General features: G+C 36.2%; 1 protein-coding gene across 3 annotated transcripts in view; it reads right to left on the bottom strand.

Moving 5' to 3' along the window:
• SDCCAG8 (SHH signaling and ciliogenesis regulator SDCCAG8) overlaps window positions 1–24,307 on the bottom strand; it is a 104,562-nt gene that overhangs the window by 56,225 nt on the left and 24,030 nt on the right. For all 3 annotated transcript variants that reach the window (XM_066546601.1, XM_066546603.1, XM_066546602.1), the window contains exons 12-13: window positions 23,033–23,149; window positions 10,923–11,065 (exon numbers count right to left, since the gene is read on the bottom strand). In XM_066546601.1, the coding sequence (XP_066402698.1) occupies window positions 10,923–11,065; window positions 23,033–23,149 (260 nt within the window). The remainder of the gene's footprint in view (window positions 1–10,922; window positions 11,066–23,032; window positions 23,150–24,307) is intronic.

Here is a 24,307-nt window from a genome sequence, read left to right as displayed (position 1 = left end):
ATCATCTGTCCTTCCTGCAGCTGGCATAAAGTCAGCATAAACACGGCGTTGCATGCTCTAGCTAATTAAAAAGGAAAGTGCCTGTGTGCTCACACCTGATCCGGATGCGCTCAGCACAGCTGAATGATCCAGTCGATCACAGATGCACTGGGAGTGACTGCTCCACACTTACCTGCATTTCTCACACGTCAGCTATGGACACACAACCTGCACTTAAGGTGCCACAGGCCTGATATGTGGAAGTTGATAATTATCCCCTACTATTGCTGAAATTGGGAAGAAGTTAAGGAATGGTTTTTTTCCTGCCTCCAAAGGACCAAGCCTCACAAGAACAGCTTGGGAAGAAGCAGAATCGTTTGACAGAACAAAGCATTTCTTCAGGATGACAATTTGAAAGACAATATTTGATTTTCAGGGAATTTGATCTAGGGTAAGCTAGATTTCTACCCCATCCTACAGCAAGCTACCACACATTCCAGCAAACTGACAGACTTATGACCAAAAGCAAAAAAGATGAGAAATACTGTGCTAACATTACACTGTACTTGACTATTGTTGATTTGCTCTAGATCTTACAAAAACATCCTAATGAAAACCATGCTCATCTGCCCGGATGTCACGAGAGCTAGATACAAACAAGTGAGTTAAAAAAATAAAAAATCCAGCCTTATATGCCTTTTATTCATTTGTTCAGCTGTGGCATAATTTTAATATTATTCTGATTTTAACTGCCTGCAGTATTAGATGCCTGCAATATTAGAAATAATGGACAGGGAGCATAACAGTTGAAGTTTTTGGTGGTGGTTTTGTTAGGTTTTTTGGGGTTTTTTCCCTTTTGGACAGGTTATAAATCTCTTTATGCTGTCAAGAGTAAGGGAGAAACATATTTCAATAGCAACTTTAAAACGAAACTCACAAATTACTACCATTATGCTAAGTGCTAGATATCCCACTGTGCAGTTTTGCTTTGTGAATTTTTACCTTCTTCCATGCACACTTTTAGCCACTGATCGCACAGCCTTTCAGTGTTTTCTGCCTTTTCCTTTAAATAAACTGGCTCTGGCTCCTTCCATCTGGTTCCCCTTCCGTCAGCAACCCTGCACCTGTTCACACCTCCTCTCCTGTTGGATTCCACTGAACATTTCCTCCTCTGCCAGGGCTATTCTGGCACTCGCAACCTTTCTGTCATTCAATCCATCTGTCAGAAGTGAACTTTGTTTACCGCAAGCTTCTGCTTTCTTCTTCAAGAAGCAAAGCCCCTCAAGGTCATTGTCAAATGAACTGTCGGTGTAGATTTAAATCCACTTCTGCTAACCAGCAGCAGATGAAGTTCTTTACAGTCCTGTATTTGTGAAGATCAGTTTGGGGTATAGGAGAAATAGTAAGAAGCAAAATAATAGCTTTTAATCATAATTTGTTAACTCCAAGAGCTAACATGTTTTTCTTCAAATACGTGTATCTGCTCCTTCTTGCTAGGGCTAGCACAATCTGAGAAAGACTTTGCAGAGCTATGTGAAGAATTGGAAAAGGCTAATAAAAATATTATAAATAAAATAATAAATGAAGACTTGACTCTGACTCTATGTAACAGAGATATTGACTAAAAATACAAAGAGAAAATGGGAACAGTTGAATGAGTAAGTTTACAGTAAAATCTTAAAGTGGTCAAGAGCATTCATTTAAAATTATTTAATCTGCAGCTTTTTTTTTTTTTTACCTACTGATGTTTCAAATGCAACACTATTTAAAGTAAAAAAAAAAAACTGAGTATTTTTTTCTTGTTTTCAAGCCTTGTAAAACACACATATGCAACTCTTTGTTAGAATACTGTCTTCCACATTGAGGCCAATTATAAAGACAGGCTGAAACTAAATTCTTATTGTTAACAGGATACATTATTTTTAGCAATTCCTATGTCCATATTTCTTTTCAGGAATAGACTCTAATAACCAAAAATTCCTGAATTATTAACTAACCTCCTTGACAGTCTCATTCTTCTAAAACAAGAAATACCTTCAATTTCACAGCACACCTTGGTATCCTTCAAAAAAAAGATAACCCTTCACAAGATAAATACAATACTAAAAAATAAATACTTGAAGTTTTGTACGCAATTACAATAAACCACCCATTTTACTACCTCTTTACCAAAAATGAATTTAAAGTAAAGTTTTCTGGATCAAATCCAGGAGGTAATCCAATCTCATTAGCAGAATTGCATTTGTACTTACATTAGGTCTGAATTTGACTTCAATGGAAATTGTATTGACAAATACTGCCTAAGTTTAGCTGAATAAAATCTTAATACTGATCTATCACTTTTATGGGGATTAGTCCCTGCATTTGCAAGGAAGTAATTTCTTACGCCATCATCTTCTTCCATAGGAAACCAGATACAGGTGAACAAATGCACTGGAAATAGAAGAGGAACCCTGGTACAAAAAGAGGATGCAGCAGTGTCCCACCTGACTACAGAGACACTTTAATTCCTCAGTGATTTAAGTCCTGTAGAAGCCAACTGACCAACAGGGAGAAGCTAATCGTGAAATGTTGCTCCTATTTCTACAAAACTATACTTTGACATGCAAACCACCAAATCCACAGGGGCAACCAAGAGCAGCACACTATTAGCCTTGCCATGCTGCCAGCACAGCCAGGGCAAGGAGTTCAGCCCTGTCAAGCAGCCGGCAGCAGCTCATCTGCTCGCTCAGGACGGGCATCTCCAGCTCAGCCTCTCCTGCCCAACCACCGGCGCAAGGGCGCTGCACGAGGGCTGAGGAAGGAGAGCAGCCGGGCGGCCAAGGCTGCCGTGCTCAGGTGATTTCTTTTTCTTCCTCCTTCCATCCACCAGCTACTTTCTCTAGCAATGACAACCTACAGGCTGATGCTCTTCAGTGTGAAGTTGCATGAAGTCTCCAGCTGACGACCTTTTGGGTTCTCTGTTGAATTTTTTTTCTAGGCAAGAACTTAAGGAGGAGAATTTTGCACAGTAAAGTAAAAAAACCCACAAATCAACCACTGTGACTGCACAAAATAAACAACTCTGAATATACTTCTGAAAGCACAAGACAGCTTTTAAAATTGTTGAAGTTCACAAATACCAAATGCTGACAGAAAAAGTACATTTTAGCTTATTGTAAAAACAGCCTTTCGATGTACTTGAGAGAAAAGCTTTAGAACAAGTCAGAAATAATGATAAAAATCAGAACGATTTTTTCCAGTAGCAAATTCAGCAAAAAATCCAGCAGCCTTGAATACATGTATCTGAAAGACTTCTTTGGTTCAAAAAAAATAAATCATTATCCTGTTGTCATTAGTCACAGAAATAAAAAACCTAACTTGAATGAGACCAAAGTAAATATTTGATACACACTCATAAACTTATTACTGCTAGTGCTGAATAATAACTGCTCAAAACAAAGACCTTATAAAGATGTTTGTTTTCTACAGCAGTTAGTCTCTTCAGTGTTTCATCTGAATTCACACTCGCTCCAAAGCACTTTAAGTATTGTCACTGCTCCTGAACCACACTCTACATGCAGTAGCAATTTGGCTGCCTCAACAACCTGATGTGATCATTGATGTGACCAGTTGCAGTTTAAATGCCGTGAAAAAAAATTTAGATGAATCTAAACATGTATTATTGCCTTTTCCTTAAGAAATATTTATTGTAGGAAAATAAATACAATTGTAAACCATGTTAAAACTAATTTAAAATTAATAGTAATTTAAAAACACTCTAATGTTCAAAATTAATATATGATTTTGTATTTGTTCTTTACTCCTTCACTTACATTTCCTTTCCTTCCCTTATAAAATTTATCAATGGTCTTTATATGTTTGTACAATCACTTAAATATGTTTAAAATATTAAATAGAATGATATTTAAATAATTGTGTGTTATCTTGACACAAAGTGTATCAGCTTAGAAAATTTTACAACGCCCTGCCAGAAGACGACAGAACCGATTTATTTCAAATCACTCAGTATCAGTCTTCATAAAGCAGCATATGGTATTATCGTGGCAGGTAAAATATTTTACCTTCTATAATAACGCAGAACAGCTAATTTATCTACATGCTGTATAATCAGATAAACAATTTCAGCTGCACTATGAAAACCTGTAGGCAAGGGAAAAATTTATCCCTTACCACTTTATTGATTTTTCCACATATGCATTCATATGATTGTTAACAATAGAGGCTATTCTTTCTTCCACCTCCTTCTTCAATTCCCTTAAAGCAAGCCCTTCTTTTCAGCAGTGAAAATATTTGCAGTTTCTACAGCTGCAGGACAAAGAACTCAGTTTTTCACAGAGTTGCTCAGGGGAAAAGGGGGAACAAAAAAAAGCTCTACAAGATTCAGTTGCAAGTAAAGCAGAGTGAATGACAACTTTCAAAGCTACCACAATCATTTACTAATGTGCTGCTATAGCAAATAAGTCTAATTTTTTTTGACAGCACCAAATTAGATTTATTGCAGAAACTGCTGCATAAATAGCATATGGCTATGTTATACTACCTATTTCAAATCCCTGTAATGTTTCCTCCCCTCCCTGCTCAAAATGGATAATTGAGCCAAACTATAAACCTTCTGCAGACAGGATACACACAAGTTCAAAAAGCAGGTGCAGGACACTTTGGTTTTTTTGGTTAAAATTGTCTCAAAAAGTATCACATATCCTGATCAAACAAACACAGCTAGTAATAGGTAATGATTTTATTTCCCCCTTTTCCTCGATAAAATTTTGTTTTCATTTCTCTTTCAAGCTGACAGTCATCAACACGGGGCATGACCACGTAATCCTCTCACACATGACTACCTCTTACTTGCACAAGAAATCCTATTGATCTTTACTTTTTACGTGAGTCAAATTATTCATGTGACTCAGGATCAGAAGGCTCGGACCTCCATTCATCCCTCTCAAGCTCTCATTTCGAGCAGGGAAGTGCCTCCTCCGAGCAAAATTAAATCATCAGAAAACGGGTTCCATCCATTGGAGGGGCCCAGCCCTGTGGGAAGGTGCCGACCTACGGCTCTCCCACCTTTCCACGGGAGCAAAGTTTTCTTAACGTTTTCCCGGATCAGGCCGCGGACCCACGTGCTTTCGCATTTCTGTCCCTCGCCACGTACCGCTACGGCAAGGCACGAAACCACGTAACCTCGGCACAGGACAGGGCCGAGAGCAAAGCCCCGCGTTTCTGAGGAAAGAGGGGGCGCGATGCCGCCGGCGGGACGCGCTCGACGCCGCGGAGACCGCCGAGGGCCGCGGAGCCGGCGCGGGCCCGGGCCCGTCCCCGCCCGCCTCCCACTTTGGGCACCGAAAAGACCTTGGAAGGTCTGGCGTGCGGCCGGCGGGCACACCACTGCACACATCGCGCACGGCTGCGGCTACCCCGCCGCTCGCCTGGCGGTGGTCAGTCCTCCCAGCTGCCCTATCCGTTACTGTCTGATTAGCTGTGCGAAGGAGCCCCTCCCCGGCCAGCTTTCCCCGCCATCTGTTCCACACGCGATGGCTGCCGCCCAGCAGCCTCGCGCTGCCCTCCTACCTGGCACCCGGCTCCCGGCCTTACCCCAAAGTGCTAACACAGGTTCTCGCTGCTGGCAGAGTCAGGATTTCATTACTACTACTTTGACAAGTGCAGGGTTGTTTGTAATTTCTCTTTTATCCTGATTTTGATTGTACAACCACCTCCCACTGATTCAGTTTGCTTCAGTTTTGTTGCTCACAGATTTTACTCTCCACATTAATCTCCCTCTGGCATGTTACTGCATCTGTTCCCTTTTTTATTATTAATTTTCAAATTCCCACCATTTTTGACAAAAAGGAGGTAATCTACACTCTGCTTCTGCCCATTTCATTTTCTTTAATTTGGAAGATAAGTATGAAAGCGTGCCAAAGAAGTTAATTCTCCGTTAACAGTTTATTTTCTGGCATCCTGATGCCTTTGTATATGAAAACCAGATAGAAATAAATGTTGACTGAATCACAACAACATCGTCGCAACCGTCCCTACATTTAATGAAAAGTAAACATACGAAGCAGAATCTAAAAAGTTTATTAGTTAGAGTTGTTTCATGTTAACGCTCATCCCTGCATTTTAAAATAATGCTTTTGCATATTGATTTTTTTTTTCAAAAAAATTAGAAATCAATCACTGGTTACGCCTTATTTCTGCTTCCTCCCCCCACACCCCCAATTCTAGCACTATTGGTACTTTCATCAGTTAGTCAGTCTGAGTAGATTGAGCATATCTCAGTCATTTAATATTAGTAACAACGTTTCTCCAAAACTTCTTCCCAGCATAAATGATGGACTCTGGGGTGCTAAAATTGTTGGAAAAGGCATGGTATTAAGCGTGTTGCTAACTAATAGATACTACTAGAACAAAACTCCACAATAAATACTAAGTATTGTGCAACTCCCTAGAAGGCTGTGAATAACCCCCAGGAAGTTTATGTTTTATCAGTTAATAGTATAGCTTAAATAGGGAGAAAAATGAATGAGGCAGGCTGCAAATTCTAACAAGGAACACTGGTGATGACATACAGCTCAACACCAGAGCTTCAGAGATTAAATAATGCCACATTAATCTGGGAGAGTATATTCTTTACTTATTGTATGTGTAATAGAAATTAGTCTTAATGGAGTCACTGAATCTAGCAAGAAGCACCCACTCACAGTAGGATGACCATAGCACTGCTAAAACCCAATTGGCATGTCCTTAGATATGCTGCTTTCTAGAGATATCATTGTCAAAAACAGGGAAGAAATATCACATAATGGGGGAAAAACAATAATCAAGAAAAACAATACCCACTGACTCACTGTAATATAAACTTCAGTCCCTCAAGAGGGGATTTAGGGCAGCTTGGTGGCTCATCTGAACGTGAAAGCACATGTTAATTTAGTAATTTTGCCCTACCAACAAGCTGACCTTAAGAAGTTCTTAGTGTTTCCTTTAAGCAAACAAGAATAATACATTTTAAACTAAAATAAATCTGCTTCTATTCTAGTTAATTCTATTTCCTATCAAATTTCAAATGACATTTCAGTCAAAAATATCTTGTGCCATCTATCTATCTGTCTATATATATATATATCTTCATGCCTGAGAAAATGCATCATGACATAATAAAATTTCAATTTTGAAATTTGGTGATTCCCTCACTACTTAGGATTTATTTAACTTGTTTGGTGTATGTGAACAGGGACTACTACTGACTGCACCTGAAACAAATATTACCTCCAGATCTGGTTTGAATGAAAAAAAAGAATGTTTTTTAATTATGATTCTGTTACACAAGAATAGTGAAAAATATTTTTTACATTAGATGGCACACTAAGATCCGGACAAGTTGTTAACATCTTGCATCTTTTATATGATCTTTTCAATGAGCACATTGACATGATTTCTAATGACTATTTTCTTGTTAACTAAGAACAATAGACCTGTATGTTTTCTACCCTTTGAAGAAGGGCTTCAGGTAAGCTTAATTAGCAAGACCTAACCTTGCCAAAGTAAGAGCAATTTGACTTAAGAACTAATATTGTAAGAATCTCCTACTACAGTAACCTCAAAGCTGAAACTAGGGCAAAAGAAACCCTCAAGAAAACTTTAAACAATCATGGTCAGTCTCATAGCATGGTGACATCTGCAAAGTTCCATGACTGACAAGCAAAACTACACAGTAGAAGTTCTGCATTTCCCTTGTCTTTTGAAGACATACAAATTAGAATTACTAACTAGATTCAATAGCAGAAAGTGCATGTTAATAGCAAGTATTTCTAAGCAACATATTGCTCCAGGAAGAAAGGTGACAGGAAAAGGCAATTTTAAACTCCGTGGCAATGGTTTAGAATAGCTAATTGTAACCTTTTTTTCTTCCTTTTTAACAAGTACATTTTGTTAACTTAGAAACTGTTTAGTTGGTAATCAATCAACAGTGTCTGAAAACTAGGATGCAGCAAAGAAGTGGGACTCCTGGAGAAGAGTGTTGTTCTGCAGAGTACTTTCTTTTCTCATTATGACACAGACTGCATGTTTTTTTCTCATCAATTCCTTTCATACACATTTATCTCATTTTTATACATTAAAATCCAAAGTTTTTATATTCATTTATAATTGTATTTATTTACAATATTGAAACTTAGAATCAGTGGATTAATGATCCACTTTTCTCCTTAGTAATGCAATAATTCATACAAAACAAAGAATTCTTTCTGTATCTTCTCAGCTACCTCTTATTTCTGCCAGAACAGCACAGACAGGTCATGCAAGGCAACAGAAAGACTATCCACAATGGTGTAACAGCAGTACAGGCCTCCCTCAACTCCAGCGTTGTGAGAAGACTTGGAGTGAACCAGCTGGTCCTCTCCTGAAAAGAAGAGAATCAGCAAGACGAGGCCAAGGCCAGAATACCCTAGAGATGCACTAAATCAGTGCAATTTCTGCAGCAACCTCCCACAGGCAGGACTCTAGAGCTTAAAATCTGTTTTCCTTGGCAAGCGCCACAGTGAATGAGTCTACAACCCCCATAGGATTGCTATTACCCCTACCCTTCAAGTATTTTCACTGACACAGTTGCCATTTGAGGTGAAGGGAATAAATGAAAGAAGGCAAACAGTAAGTGAATATAATTTACATGCAACAACTATGGATGTACCAATCCATGAAAAACATACTGAGTTCAAAATGCAAAACTAATGCCCCTAGAGACATGTAACTTTTATACCTTCACTAGCACGGAAAACCTGTTCTGCCAGGAGGTGAGCTGAGAGGAAGAACGAGTACAGGCTAAGGACAAGTGTCATTTCAGTAGGGGACGTTTCCCTCTGCAAGGCAGGGAAAACAGGTGACATTATGAGAACACTTCAAACCCTGCCCTATGGATTTAAGTTCAAGGGGTAAACAGGTAACTGATTAGGAGCAATGAATTGCTCATCTCTTTTTCCCCCTTCTTCTTCAAGCAACATCACCTAAGGTATTCTTCAGAAGCAGACAGACGCTTCAAGTGTACAGAGAACACAAAAATGGACACAGTGTTGTAGAATTTGGGGAATGTCAAGAAAAAAAATTGAACCTATTTCCCATGCCTCATCATAATTATTTTTCCAATAAATACACATCAGCATAGAAAACATTTCAATTCTTTTAAGGAGATGCCAAACACAAACACACAGTAATACAAAAAAAAACCCCAACCCAACCCAACCCCCCAAAAAATAAAACCCAACCAACCAACCAACCAACCAACCAAATCCCCCAAACCCACAAAAAAAAACCCCCAAACAACCAATAAAACCCCAAAGAGATCAGGACCTTGCAGAAGGGTGTCTGCACTAGGTCAGAGGACCCATGGCAGTTCAGCATCTGTCTCAAAAAGCAGGCCTCTGCGAAATTGTATGAGAACAGGGCCAGCACAGAGCATTACTTGCCCAAAACACTGTTCCCAGCCTCTAATGATTTGCATCCCAGAAACTTTCTGAGACAGAGACTGTACATCAAAAAGCTACCTAAATCATCTCTATGTTAGGTATCCAGCTTTAATTACTTTGCTATGTGAAAGCAGGCAATAGTTCTCATTTTTACATTTTGAGTATTTTCACCAAAAAAAATTTAAAAATTATAGATTCGCTAGTCAGATTTCCTCCAAGATATCCAGAGCTTTATTGCATATAATCAGCCTTTGCTAAAAGGAGCGTGGTAAAGCCATTTGGTTAGCTATCACAACAAATCATTATTAATAAAGTTCTGCTAAATCCAAACTTTAGATATCTTAACAACTCACCCAAAACTTTTTTCAAGTTCATTAACCTCTAGCATATTTTTTTCTCTAAATACAGGCTGTTAGAGTGGTACTTTCTTCCATCTGTTAAACAACCGTGCTCTGAATTACACAGAAATTTAGCTGAATAAAAAAATGATTCATTGAATTTAATAGTTTAGACAAGGCTCTATTTTATTTCCATTTACTCAATGGCAGAATTCTCACAAAGCCCAAAAAGTACAAGACTTGGATAAACACACAGACTTCTGTTAAGTGATAAAAATCTAAGTTTTTTTCCCCCCCATGAAAAATTTAAACTAACTTAACTTTTTCCCTTAAGTACTGAGTGAAAGCTGCCAGATTTGTTTATGGATGTTCATTCTTGGGGGGAGCAGGGCAATGGAACAAAAAACCCACACACGCAACCAAAAGCCTGCAAACAGTTGGACAATAACATTTTCCAAGGCAAAAGGAAAAAAGTTCTGCAGTTACCCAAACTCAAGTTGCAATGAATAATTGGCATGTCAGCCTTCTGGAGTTTTGTAGAAACATGTAATGAATAGTGCAGCATAAGACATTGGGAACTATACACAAGCACAGAATAGGCTCAGGGGAAGTCTTTCATTACACAATGCATTGTACTGTCTCTTCACTGAGCAAGAGACTGAAACACCCTCCTCCCATACTTGAGCTTGCCTCATACAGAAAAATTATATTCATTTATATATTAATATACCTATACCTGGTCATTCTGCTGAAGAAATTTCAGATTATTAATCTGAGAACTCCTTTGCTTAAAGGTGCTGCTCTACACTACAGTCTTAAACAACATTTCAAATATAGTTGTCCTACTAAGCACAGCAACAGTAGCTGCAGCCTCCCATGCTCTTCTTCCTGCCTAAAACCATGCCACCTCACCACCAGAGCTGAACATTGCCTCTCCTACACACTACTAATTCACTTATATAAATTATAGTTCATAACTCACTTTGTAGTTCGTAACTCACTAATTCAAATCTCCATCTAGCACAGCTGAGGGCTGCCCGTGTAGGCAATGACTCCAAGTATCTACAACAACTGTGGGGAATCCTGTGGCAAAAAATTAGCAGAATGAAATTGGTACTACAGCATGTAATAGGATAAGGGGTACCTGGTGAGGTGCAGTTGGTGCTCAGATTTACTCAGCAGTTCTGTCAGCTTTAGGCACTCCTCTCTGGCTTCTGTCACATCCTGCTGGGCTTGTTCCAAACGCTGTTTGTTCCCATTGAGCTCTAATCCCAGTTTTTCTATTTTCTTAGAAAATTATAGAATCAAAGAAAGTGTATTTAAGAAATGCATAGAGATACATTTTAAAACAAAAAAAAGTGATCAAAGCACCTGAAAATAATGCACACTTCTGTTTTTGAACAAAAGTAGTTACTTGATAAACTGCAAAACAAGCAAATTAAAGTATTTGAAATTTCATTCTTATGAAAACCTAAAATGTGTTTCTTATTTAAATAATCTAATATAAATTCAATGTTATTGTGTTCATGCAGCTCAAGAGTTACAGGCATTCAAATATCTTCCATTTTTCTCATGTGAAGGTTCCATATTTGTAGCTTGAATTTCCCGTGCTAGAGAGCCAGAAAGGCAGTAGAACAGTGGCCATCTTCAGAAGCTGCTTGACATATGATAGCTCTTGTGATAATCAATTTATTTTTTTTTTAATGCCTATTACATAACCAGTGACAAGGGGGCATTTAGCTTTGTCACCTAATATTACAGAAGAGAATAAAGATAATTTTGTGATTTTACCATTATTGAAAAGAAGTATTTATGACTTCTGTCTGAACCCTAAACATACCAGCTGCTGTTAATCCTATTATTTTATTAATATCCTTAGTCCTTATAAATCAACATAGTAACCAAAGCTGATGAGTCTATTAACTTATTTACAAATAACCATAGTTGAGCTTGCATGACCAGCATCTTCAAGTCCAGTGATACATACTAGATTTATGTTATCCCAGTCATATTGTCAGCAATTTAAACATTTTTCATAGAAATTCTGAGAAACAATATATTTTTCTTCAAGTCCATATACAACATACAAGTACCTGTAGGAATATATCTGTAACACAGTACTATACTTTGTTCTAAGGATGCTTTTAGGAAGGCCAATAGAGTACAGAATAAGCTGACAGTGTAGTTTTATCATTTAGTAACTGTTCTGCACTAACTCCCTACATAAATATTTATTTGTCATTGGGGCTGGAGGGAACTTGCATGTTTTTCAGTCAACTAAACTGTGAAAGGTCATTTGTAGTACAGAATAAAATTGTTCACATAAGAAGTTCATGCTGAATAGCTATTATACTTTAAACTCATACCATAGCTTATTTGTGATAGCTTCCTCATGTGGAAAAGATGCACTATCCTATTTAATTATTGAAATTATTAATTCAAACATCCTACAAGAACAAATGAATATAAACGCACCCCAATACAAACATTTGAAGCACCTTCATAACATTGTCTCTTTTCCTCCCATAAAAGTGTTAATCTAAACTACTTACAATTATGATATCAGACAAATACAATCAATCTCTTCATCCAGAAAAACAAGACCATTTCAAGAGTGTTGAGTTTTTTTTTAATTTTGCCATTTACTTAACTGTACACTTTTTTCCCCCCAAAGAACACTCAATGAAGGTTCATGAAGGAAATTTTGATTAGAATTTAAATGTCACCTTGCTTTATCACATGCACCTCCTACCAAATTGTATTGGCAATTCCAAGTCCAAATGCAAAGATAGTAAAACTATCTACAAAATTGTTAGTACTCTTCCCTTCTAAAAAATACAATAACCTGTTACACTGACAAAATATTTTAAAATGATGTGCTCTAAGATATTCATTTACAAATGCTTTGCATTTCCACTTTTCAGACTTTTGTGTATTTTAAATAGAAATCTCAGTGGGTTCTCTGTTCTTAACAGTAGCAGTTCATAAATGTTATTTGTCCATTCATAGTAAACAGGGACATGAACTCTTCACTGTCTTCACAAGTTAAAGATAGGGAATTTCTGCAACATTCCTAAAATCTGCTTTAAAAGTGCATCCATTCAGCACACCTTTAAAAAAATCCAAACCACAAATTAGTCAAAAAGCATCAGCTAAATACTTAAAACAAGCACAATTACAGCTGGGAATATAAATACACTCCAGATCACTCCTTCAGGGAAAAGTTTCAAGGAACAGATGGGCTTTACACCATTGCCTCGAGTTAAACAGGCTCAGTCAGGTTTTGACACAGACCCACAGAAGGAAGCAAATTCCAAGTGCAAGAACCTCTGGTGAAAATGTTTCGTTTCCATCAGCCAGATGTTGAACCTTCAGGGCTGAACTCAAGAACACATCCATAGATTTTAGTTGTCATGAAAGTGCAGGGGGAAATTCTCAGATAGGGAAGTGTCACTTCAAGACAGGATGTTTAAACATTCACGGGTGTCTTATAATTTCTATTAGAAGTATCAAGAAAAATAAAAACATGGCTTGAAGAAAAATTCTACTTGTGCTACTTTCATCAGTAATTCCAAAATCCAGTATCAGCTCCTTTATACTCATGCACACCCATGTTTGTGCATGTGCTTAGGTATATACAGACATACATAAACACCTTGAAATACCAATGTTTGGAGGTGCTTGCAGCATGACCTATGTTCTAGAATTCTCATAATGACCCCGGCAGAAACAGCAGACAATCTCATGAGAAAGAGAGGGCACAAAAATGCTACCCAATAAAGCATGTTAACAGCAACTCAGAAACAGCCAATCCAGGTATATTTAGGCTTATCAACTAAGTAATTCTTTTTCAAACACCAAAAAATGTTCATTCAAAATCATTTGGTAGGAGCCACACACCTTACCACATTTATGTGGTGAAAACACATAAGGCTGAAAACAGATGATACTCTCAACACTATGGAATAATTCTGTTTAAAAACTCAGGTAATTGTTTGAAACATAAACCCTCAGAATCTGAGACATGTTAATATGACAAAAAACAACCCTCTTCTCTCGCCTGTTAACAATAATAGTTTCACAAATACACTCTATCCTGAATTCTGAAACATATCTAGTCCATCATTTGGTCATCACAATGTAATTGGGATTTAATCTACAGAGAAATTACAGCATCAATGAATTTTCTTCACTTTTTTTGCAAGGAACCTTATCAGCAGCGTTTTTTCCCAACTTTTACTCAGAGTAATTTTTGTGTTACTTCAGTTACCATTTCTTCTGTCAGGAAGCTGTAAGTAGTTCTGTAGCTGCTATCCAGGCCACAGTGTAATTGTAGGGACAGAAACAGAAACAAGCCAGCAACTAAACCATTTTGCTGACAGCTCTGTTTCTCATGCAGTGTTAATTTTATCCCTCAGTGCCTATCACCTGTGATACAGCTTTTTACCACATGATCAGAAAGTTATTTCTTCAAGGTACTTAACTTTTCAATGTATGTGAGAGACAAGAGATGGAGCACAGAACTGCAAAAAGACAGATGACAATCTTGCATTTAAGAAAATCTGAAACAGATTTTCAGTATAACAAGGAACAGAATTATCATAATGTATACGTACAACAAGACTACATTAAGGTTAGAACAGGCAACTTCTGGTGCTTAACTCTGCAACTTTAATGTTCTTATTACTTCTGCACATAATTTCAAAAGTACTATTTAATGTCTTGTTCTGCAGTTGCCCAAACTCCCAGGAATATCAACAGGCACTTTGCCATGGAAAGATGGCAGGCTAAACCTCAGTAAGAGAAACACCATTACTCACCATAAGCTGAAACACACTAACACCATCCTGAATCCATATTCAGCTCAGTTACACAAAAGAAGTTTTACTTAAACAAAAATGAAGGATTAGTGAAGTACCACTGCAGTAAAATTTTATTCTAAATCAATTCTTCTTTTTTCAGTATTGCCACCAACCACCTTCTATATTTTAAGTTTTCTACTTGGATCACATAGGGCCCTTTTGTATCTTTTCTTGAAGTATTTAAGTGTTCCAGTTTACATTCATTAGTTTGTGATGCATTTAAAAATTATCTTCAGATTTTTACAATGCATTTTTAGGAGACCACACTAGAGATGCTCATTCAGTGACATAAGTGCAACTTTCAGGAAAACATAAACAATGATTTCTCAAAAACTGAATTAGTCCTCAAATATCCTTTTCATAACCTATCTGACATTATCTTCAACTAACAATACTTAGTCATGTTGCAAAAATGCACTTTTTAATAAACTAGACATCTCTATCTCCCTAAAATCTGATTAAGTGAAATAATTTCATTCAAAACAAGTCAAGTTAAAGAAAAAAAATAATTATTTCTTCTCATACAAATGCTGATACCATTGTATGCAAAAAATGCAACTTTAAGTTTCATACTGGCAGATGTTTTTCACAGAATTTTACATAACAGCAAACTGACAGAAAAGACAGATACTTTTTTTTAACAAATGAGAATGATTAAGTGGTGATAAAAAACTTGTGCTCTAAAGAAAATGCAAAAAACAACTTAAGACTTTTAACAAAATGAAAAATTAACGAAAACGAAATGAATTCTTAAGTGATTTATGACATTCACTGTTGTCCCAGTATGTTCATTCATCAGGTAAAAAAATACAAAGTATAACCTGAAAAAGAAATTCTGCACTCACTATATCATTGCCCAAATTCTGCAGTAAAATAATTCTGGTGAGTAAAATATTATTGTGAATTTACACTACAATTTTTTTTTGTTTCATACTTCATTTGCCACCATTACTAAAAGATTGAAGGGCCATAAAATAGAACCAAAAACAGAAGAAAAAATATAGAATAATAAAAATATAATCATGGTGGTGGTTGGTATTTGAATGTACATCCCCAAAAGGCAATCAATAAAAATATAAAATAAAATGCAATCTATAAAAATATACACACTTCAAATTAATACACTTTAACAGGCCATGATGCTCATAAGCTTAGCCTCATTTACTAAAGTAGCCTTCAAAGCAGAGAGACCAGTGACAGTACTCAGCACCAAGTCTTTCAAAGAGGTGCCCCCAGTATAGCCTTGCATGTACATTTAAATACTATCTTCACCATTGACAGGAAATTTTTGCACATTTTCACACTGATCTCCATCCATGTTGCCTTCCATACTTAATAATATACTAATTAACCAGGGACAGAACTAACTGGATTTTTTTTTTTAATTTAAAAAAGCTCTACAAAAAAGACTGGTTTTGTAGAAAGATTTCAAGTGTTTTACTTGGATTACTATCAGGCCATATGCAGCAGGGGTCATTTGCAGTCATTTCTATCCTAATCCTTATATCAATCAAGCACTCTAGGTTCGGAGTGGTCTCTAAACCTCAGACCTCCCAGGCATGGCCATCTGACATAGCATATTGCACCTGAAGAACTATCCAACTTTGGAAAGAGAGTTAGGGCCATCACAAGGTTAACCCCCACCACATCCCAGCAATGGCTTTCTCCCTTTTGCACTCTGTTTGAATTACTGCTGCTTCCCATTCAAATCTGAACAAGAATACAAAGCACTTGTGAAAACTACATGTGGTTTCAAAGGGGAAAACCCCATTCTGGAAATAGATTTATTATAAACTGTGAGAATATACAAATAGGTACACAGGGCTTAAAGGAGTTCACAAAGACCACCTCTTTCTAAGAGGCTAATTTATAAAAACACACAGAACTACTGCAAATTCTACAAATAATTTAGCCTAAAATAGGAATCTGAAAACCTTTCCTGACAGGAAGGGCAAGTAACCTGAGCAGAAACATGAGAAGTAGCCCCAAGAAACACACATGGAAAGTTTTTTTCTGTATGGCTGGTTCAAATCAATTGATCTGTAAAGACCAGAGAGATAAGAAAGATATAGCCTACCTAGATAAGCAAAGCAGGCTGTGATTTCTTAGATGGCTGTTATCCTAACCTGATCTGGTGGGACTGTTGAATTCCTCAAAGACAAGTAGTTCTGTGACCCCTTTGCCCCTTGTACTGCAAAGTGTGATGGCACCTGGCAGTACCACACACCTTGTGTGCTCCACCAAAGGGCAGAGCCTCAAGACAAGAGCATCACCTAGGCAAAGGCCATCAGCCACAAACTCTCTGCTTCCAAACTAAAGGATAATTAACAGAGAATGGAGCCTGCAGTTTCCTAGGAAGAGCAGGAGTGCTGGAGGAACTTTATGAGAATAGCATGGAGGGTGGATGTGTTTAAATCTCACTGTAGCAAACTTGTTACCTGTGGTTGTTAGCTGGGGAAAGAAGAAAAATGTGTTGCAAAGTATAGATTTATGAGTACACACACACAATTTTTAAATTAAGAAATAATCTTTAAGGTCTGTTCTTGTGCAAGCTCTTGAAGAGCAACATGGTCCCTGTGGATGAATACCCTGGGAAATGACAAGAGTGAATGGCTGAAACATATTATACAAGGATTTTACCGCATAATTTCCATGAAAATATTTGCTTTTAATTTGCCAAAATATCTGACCTGCAATACTATTTCAGGAACAAAACTTCCAATCCCATAGAGATTACTACAGTCACATTTTAACAGAGAACATTGCTATACTACAGATTAGCTCAGCAGGCACCAGCAGAGATAAGAAAGTGTTTTTGTTTGCAGTGGAACAAGATGATTTTTTTGTTAATGGATTGCACAGGTGGGAGATGGGGACAATGAGGTAGTGCAAAATATATGGTTCACTTGCTGATAAAAAAATTCAGAAAAGGAAGGATGTGTGTAGAAAGAAGGAAGGGGAAGATTACACCTACTTCATTATTGAAAAAAGGGAAAGAACAAAACCTGTTCTTTTTATCCTTTCAGACACTATTTAAGACTACTGATGTGAGATTGGTTCTTATTTCCTGGACAGTATTAAAGGAATAGCTGAAAAGAAAACCTGTGCAATAACAACTGACAAGTGATAGGGACTTCTTTTTTTCTGATTGTTGATACAATGACTATTGATAAGGCAACCATATTTTCTAGTCAGAGAAGAAGAAAAAAAAACCAAGAGAAACCAAGTATTTATTTAAGTATGTAAACCAAATATATCAAGAGATGTGCAATTCTTTTCCTACTTTGAATAATTTTTAATGTGCATAAACAATTTTCTCTTTCCATATACTGTGGAGTGACATCACCATGGATGACAGAACACAGATCCAGGTTACATGGGCCAAACTACACCTATGAACAATAAAATCCTGATCCTGTGTTATGTACAATAAAATTCTGATCCTGTGTTATTCCTCTTAGCAGGCTAGATGCTTAGGGGAAGCAGACCTGTACAGAAAATGAAGACAAGTGAATAAAGAAAAGTCTACCACTGGGAATCCTAGTCCCAAGGATTTTTCTTAAGGAAATAGGTAGGATTTAATGAAGGCTGCTCATACCACTGATTCTTGAGGAATGGATGGCTGACAGAGAAAAGTTATGCCATAGCAGAGCAGCAGCAGCCATATAATAATTTTATATATATTGGAAGATTGTTGGTCAATGTCTTCCTCAAAAATCTTGAAATGAGCAAGTAAGTTCAGCTATAAAGAAAAGAATTAAGTTACTCCTGAGCAGGCCAGAAAATTTGCAAGGCTTAAAGTACCGCCATTTTACTCCTTATTTACTAATTTTCAAATTAATGCATTCAATGCCCAAAACACAAAATTATTAATTAGGAAGAGCTCAGTCACAGTAAAGGTTATCACATTTCCTTAATGCTTTCTTTTCCAAAAGCAATTTGGGTTTGCTACTTTTAAGACCATTATACTCAAGGTCAGACCAGGTGAGAAAATTTCATGCTAAGAGTTTCAAGCCATCTTCTGAATTTTGAGGGTTTTCTCCCCTGCCAAATATTACTCAAGTATACAATGATGATTTAATACAATTTCTTTTCAAAACAGGATTTCCAGAGCAGATGAGAATATCTTTATAACTTTATAACTGATGCGAAAACAGAATATCAGATATAGATATAGACTGTTACAAGAATACACATAACACATAATCCTAACCCATCTTCATCAGTTATTAAAACGTGCAAGTTTCAAACATCTGGTGATATGCTGAATGTCACAGCTGTTGAAAACTCTAGTATTTTAAAGCCTGAATCATGAAAGCTTGATATCTGTTTGTAAAAAGACATTTCAGTGAACCAGGGTCTTTAGAAGGTGTTACTGGTCTTGCTTTGGATACTCTGAAGCATTTCCAGGATATATACCCAAATTCTTGGCCTGAACTATTTTTGATGAAGACAGAGTCAGTAATCTCTCCTCTTATAGCATCTAAATTAGGTTACTATAAATCATGGATTTATGACAAATGAGATAAACATTCCCAAAATACCCTTTGGCAAAGTGCTTTTGGACTGCAATTTTGCCAGATTTTTATTTGTCTGCAAAATTGTCAGTCTATAATGTACAGAGACATCATTTAGGTTCTGTCATACTGCATAAAAATACTTTGGTGTGTAGCTCTTCCTATTTGTATAGGTTATGCATGTCAGTGAATCTTGACTTCTTTTTATTTGGACTTATGAACTGCAATGCAGGCAACTCATAAAAATCTGTGGGTTTTAAGACAGTGTTTCTGGAGCTTTTAATTTTGTCACCTACAAGACAGGTGACAGAATTCTGTAATCCCCCTTCAAACTATATCTGCCCAAATATAAAGACTTTTTACAGGCTTAGATTACTAGCTTGGATTTATTTCTACACAAAGTATTTATCTGATTCCACTAAACTTGATAAAACAAAATTGAAAAGCTGCAGTTATTTTCTGCAGTTGAATTTAACATGCCCTATTACTTTACTGCAAGGACACCACAACTCCCAGTGGTGCCATGCTACTGGTAAGAACTATCTAATAAGGAGGATGCCCAAATTGGCTTGGACTGCAAAATCCAATATTAAAAACTGTTTTCACTTCTACATGCTGAAGCTTGCAAGATTTTAAGCCAAATATAAATTGTTTCATACAAACAGAAAGCAAGTTATTAAAAATGAACTTCATTTTTATTTTTATAAGGCAGAGCAGAAAAGAGCAAGTGATGTTAATCTGAGGAACAATTTCATAGTGTGTCAGAAGTATGATTTCTGTTAGAAATGCATAAATTATGCCATGCAGTGCTTACAAATTAACAAAAAAAGTATTATAAAAGTGAAGCCCTGCTGTGTCAAATATGCCACACAATTTTTGTTCTAATAACAGCAATTTAGGTTAGGGCGTGACTCTTCTCTGATATAGCTGTGCTAGTACAACCCCTAGTGTGGACACAGTTTACTGCCATGAAGGCATTATATTCATATAATCTATAAAGTATGTTCCTAAGCAGTAAAAGTATTAAGCAATGCACTGTTATTTCAGCACAGCTACATCCACAATGGGAGGGCTGGCTGAGAGAGAAAAAGAGAGGGCAGTAGGTTACACTACTTTACAACATATCGGGCCAGATGAACAGATGTGGGTTTTGTGTAGAGAAACTGTGTGGTACAAGTCTTTCCCCCCACCTCCCTCCATAATCCTGATGTTAATCAGGATCATGATGGATGATATTACAAAACAGTTATTCAATTTAAATAGTAACATTGCTCTTTGCTTCTTAATTATTAAGAAATATTCATGTAAAATGCTAATAAGAGAGCTACTACAGATATTGAGACATGGGTGTTAGTCCTGACAAACAATAAATACAGGGAAAAAGATATTAGGGTAAAAGGGAGGAAGACCAAAGATATATACTCTCTTTAGGTTTCCTAAATGATATAAGTTCAATTTTGAATAAGATTTATAAATACCAGCATATGATAAATACCAATCTGTATTTAATTGACATACAGATATATGTATCTGGTGATCCTAAATTGTACATGTGGGGCTTTCTGTCTGTTCTGACACACCTGAATAATTTTAATCCTTTTTTAAAAGTCACTCCATGTAAAATAAAAGATATCTTCAAAACTGAAATTTATCCACAGCACAATTAATAATACAATTATATCTCAAGAAGCAGTAAACTTGCTCTGAATATATTAAAAGGCAATCCAAAACATGATCCCTTGTTTTTCTAAGAGAAAAAAAATCCATCCTTTAATACAGAATAGTATGAAAATACTCCTACATTATTGTCTCTCTACTTTAAATATGTATTTATTATGAACAGATGGTGGCCAAGGAAGGTATCAGCTCTGTCTCTTAGCCAGAAGGTCAGGTCATGGCTGAGAGACCAAAGAACAATTAATATTTGCTATTATTGCTATTCAGTGCCACATAAGATAAAAAGTTTCAGGTTTTCTTTAAATACAAAGATAGATGCAATTGAACTGTTTTAATTTTTTTAAACAAAATAATTTGCAATAACTTATTAACATTTGTTAAAATTTGATTTAAAAATCCCCAGCTAACAGGCAACAACAGAACAAGGCACTCTAACACTTTTCTTGGGCTCCCTTTAACACATAAAATAATCCTAGGACCTATACAGAACTTTTTGGGTTACTGGAGCCACAGCTATAAAACAGCTGCTAAATACTGAGTCTGAGAATTACAAAATTGTTTGTTTTCCTTTTTTTGAGGAACCAACAATCATATTTGAACAACACAATAACATAATTACTGAATATCTAATCTTTATCTAATTGTCTAATAATTCTTGCTGATAGGAACTCTCTCTCACATAATTTCACTTTATATCAAATTACAAATCACCACATTTCAGTGTATTCAGCTCCACACTGATTAAAATACCAGTATGTCATCACATGAGGTTAAAATATTTTGTTAAATTTTGTAATTTGTTCAAAAGGCAATCCTCAAGCAAGTTGGAGAACAGGATTTAAAATCCAAGATACTTCTTCAAGTATCTTATTAAACACATCCTGTTTTATTTGTATGCCAAGATTATGCCAACTCTTTTATCTGTGATATCTGTCAAGACACAGACGACAAGCCTGTTTTTTGTTTTTCAGTGTCCCTAGGCCTAAAGGATGCAGGAGTGAAAAAAAAGCAAACCTTGAGAAAAAGAACACTTTAAGACCTCTCTTCTTCTGCGCTGTATCAATTTCTATACATGGTTGAAGGGTTATTTCACCTAATAAGCTCCTCCTTTGGATTTTACATATATTTTCATTATAACTTGAATTAATATTGCTTCCAGACTAAGCTTGTACTATTAAGTTAATAAACTTACTGTCCTACATGCAGCTTTTGAGGAATTGGTAATTAAAAATTTAATTTTTTAAATACTTCATTTTACCCCTACATATATTCTTATACAGGGAATGATCTGTTCAGTTATTTAAAAGAAAAAGAATGGTTCAAAATGTGTTGGATAGGCTACTCAAATAAAAAAAGGCATATTAAAAAAATCATCCTCATGTGCATCTTATATATTTGTGTATTCAGAAGACTCTTATGTGCAAATCAAAACTTAAGAAGGAATACTCCAAGTTTGAAGTCCTAGAGAAAAATGGATAGAACCTCCAGAAAAAGGGCACTTCAAAAGATGCAGATTACACCTGTTCAAACTGTTTGCCAAGTATGTTGCAGGTTACTCTAATAATCTTTCCTACTGCATGGGATGTTTTCTTACAGACAACCTGTAAGGCATATACTGGTTTTTGTATTAATATAAATCCCAGTTTTAGATAAGCAACACTTAATGCCAAGTGGATTTTTTTCTATTGTTATTTTTTCTAGAAGGCTACTTTTGTTTTGGATTTGTCTTTTTAAACTTTCCTATGAATCCCAGCATTCAGTAACATTGACTCTTTAAAGAAATTGGAAGATAAATGATTTTCATTTTTGGCATCGTTAGGTTATGCTTAGAGCCTTTAATGTTCTGTTAGGCTGCATGTATAGGTAATTATGTGTGGATTTATTTGTGAGAAAAAGTGTATAAACACATGTATACATTACATAGAATTTAAGTAGCTGGTATGAATAATATGATAGAGTAATTCTATATGAAATCATGGAATGAGTGATGCGCAAAACTGAACATAACCAGGGCTGAAAACAAGATTAAGATAACCAAGAGGTATTTATTTAGCAGTAAAAGCTGGCTTTTTGCCATCAATTTAAACCATTTAACAGTAATAAATGACCACTATTAGAAAAATGAATCATTCCAGCCTCTGAAAAAACTCTACTTAGGCAACTAATAACTGCAAAGTTATAGCAGTATTATCTCTTACCTGGTCCTTAATTTCAAGCTCCCTTATAGTTTTTGTTCTGTACTCTCTGAGCTCCTTTTCTGCCTCATCCTTCTTCATTTTGGTTTGATTCAACTGATAGCGCATTTCTCCACACACCTGTTAGATTACACAGACAACATGATCTGTTAGCTTGAAGAATCCATAGCCCAGGGTTTGCAATTAGATCTTTTGGTGCCCTCTACAGGTCATTGAAATGCAACATATTTTTAATTTACAGATATTTTAGGTCTACAAATGGTAAATGTTTTTTACATAGAAAGGTGGATCTGAATTCTATATATAGTCATGAACTTTGACATATGCACTACCTTCTAGATTCAAATATATTTGGATCAAGATTTTGCTAAGTATAAATGCTTATGTTATAAATATCTATCTATCTCTACAGTTAAATGACAGTTGCTGGTTTTATACTCTTCTCTCATTCTCTGTAAAATCCCAAGAAAGTCTATGTCAACACTTTCAAAACCTAGAAGTAAAGCATCTATCATGCTCCTAATTAAAGGTGTATTTTAACTTGCCAATTTTACACTGTTGAGAAAGAAATTGTTTAAATGTTAACACAATAATTTTCAAAGTTTGATCAGAGCATTACAAACTTACTGCAAACTGAAGATCAATTCTTTAAAAAAAACAGTCTAATTTAAATGGATACATGGTCCAGAAGAAATGAATCAAAGCAACATTTCAGGAAATCACTTCTACACAGGACAATTATTCCCTGCTGTTGGAATGTTTGTTATATTACCCCCTCAATCCTTTCCATCTGGGATCAACTTCAGAGGAAATGTGAAGGGGTTAAGAGAAAGTGAAAGAAATAAAAAAACATAACAAAACCAGAAGATCACTAATCCCTTTCACATAACTTTACTGCTGTGCAGGGTTATTCTTCCAATTTTCAATCTAAGCTGTCCCCTTTCTGTTCTTACCCTGTGCCATCACCTCCAATTTGTGCCTGTTCATTTCACCTTAATTAACCAACCAAATACATGCACATTCCTTAGTGAGAATGCAAATGTGTTTACTCATAGCTCCTCTTAGTCAACTTTCTTTCCAACTCACTCTACTTTCCTGCCTTGCTTATATTCTCTCAGCACTTGCTCCTAAAATGTACACCCTTTTAATTTGCTGCTACAATCCTCTGTGTTTCTTAAAAACATTCTCACATATTCTACAATCCAAATTAATTTATGTTTTTCAGTCTTATACCTCTTCTCATTCTCACTTTTTTTTTCTCCTTAAAAAAAAAGGTAG

Source organism: Molothrus aeneus, chromosome 3, assembly GCF_037042795.1.
Source record: "Molothrus aeneus isolate 106 chromosome 3, BPBGC_Maene_1.0, whole genome shotgun sequence".
Lineage (NCBI taxonomy): Eukaryota > Metazoa > Chordata > Aves > Passeriformes > Icteridae > Molothrus > Molothrus aeneus.
This window is presented reverse-complemented; position numbering and strand designations above follow the sequence as displayed.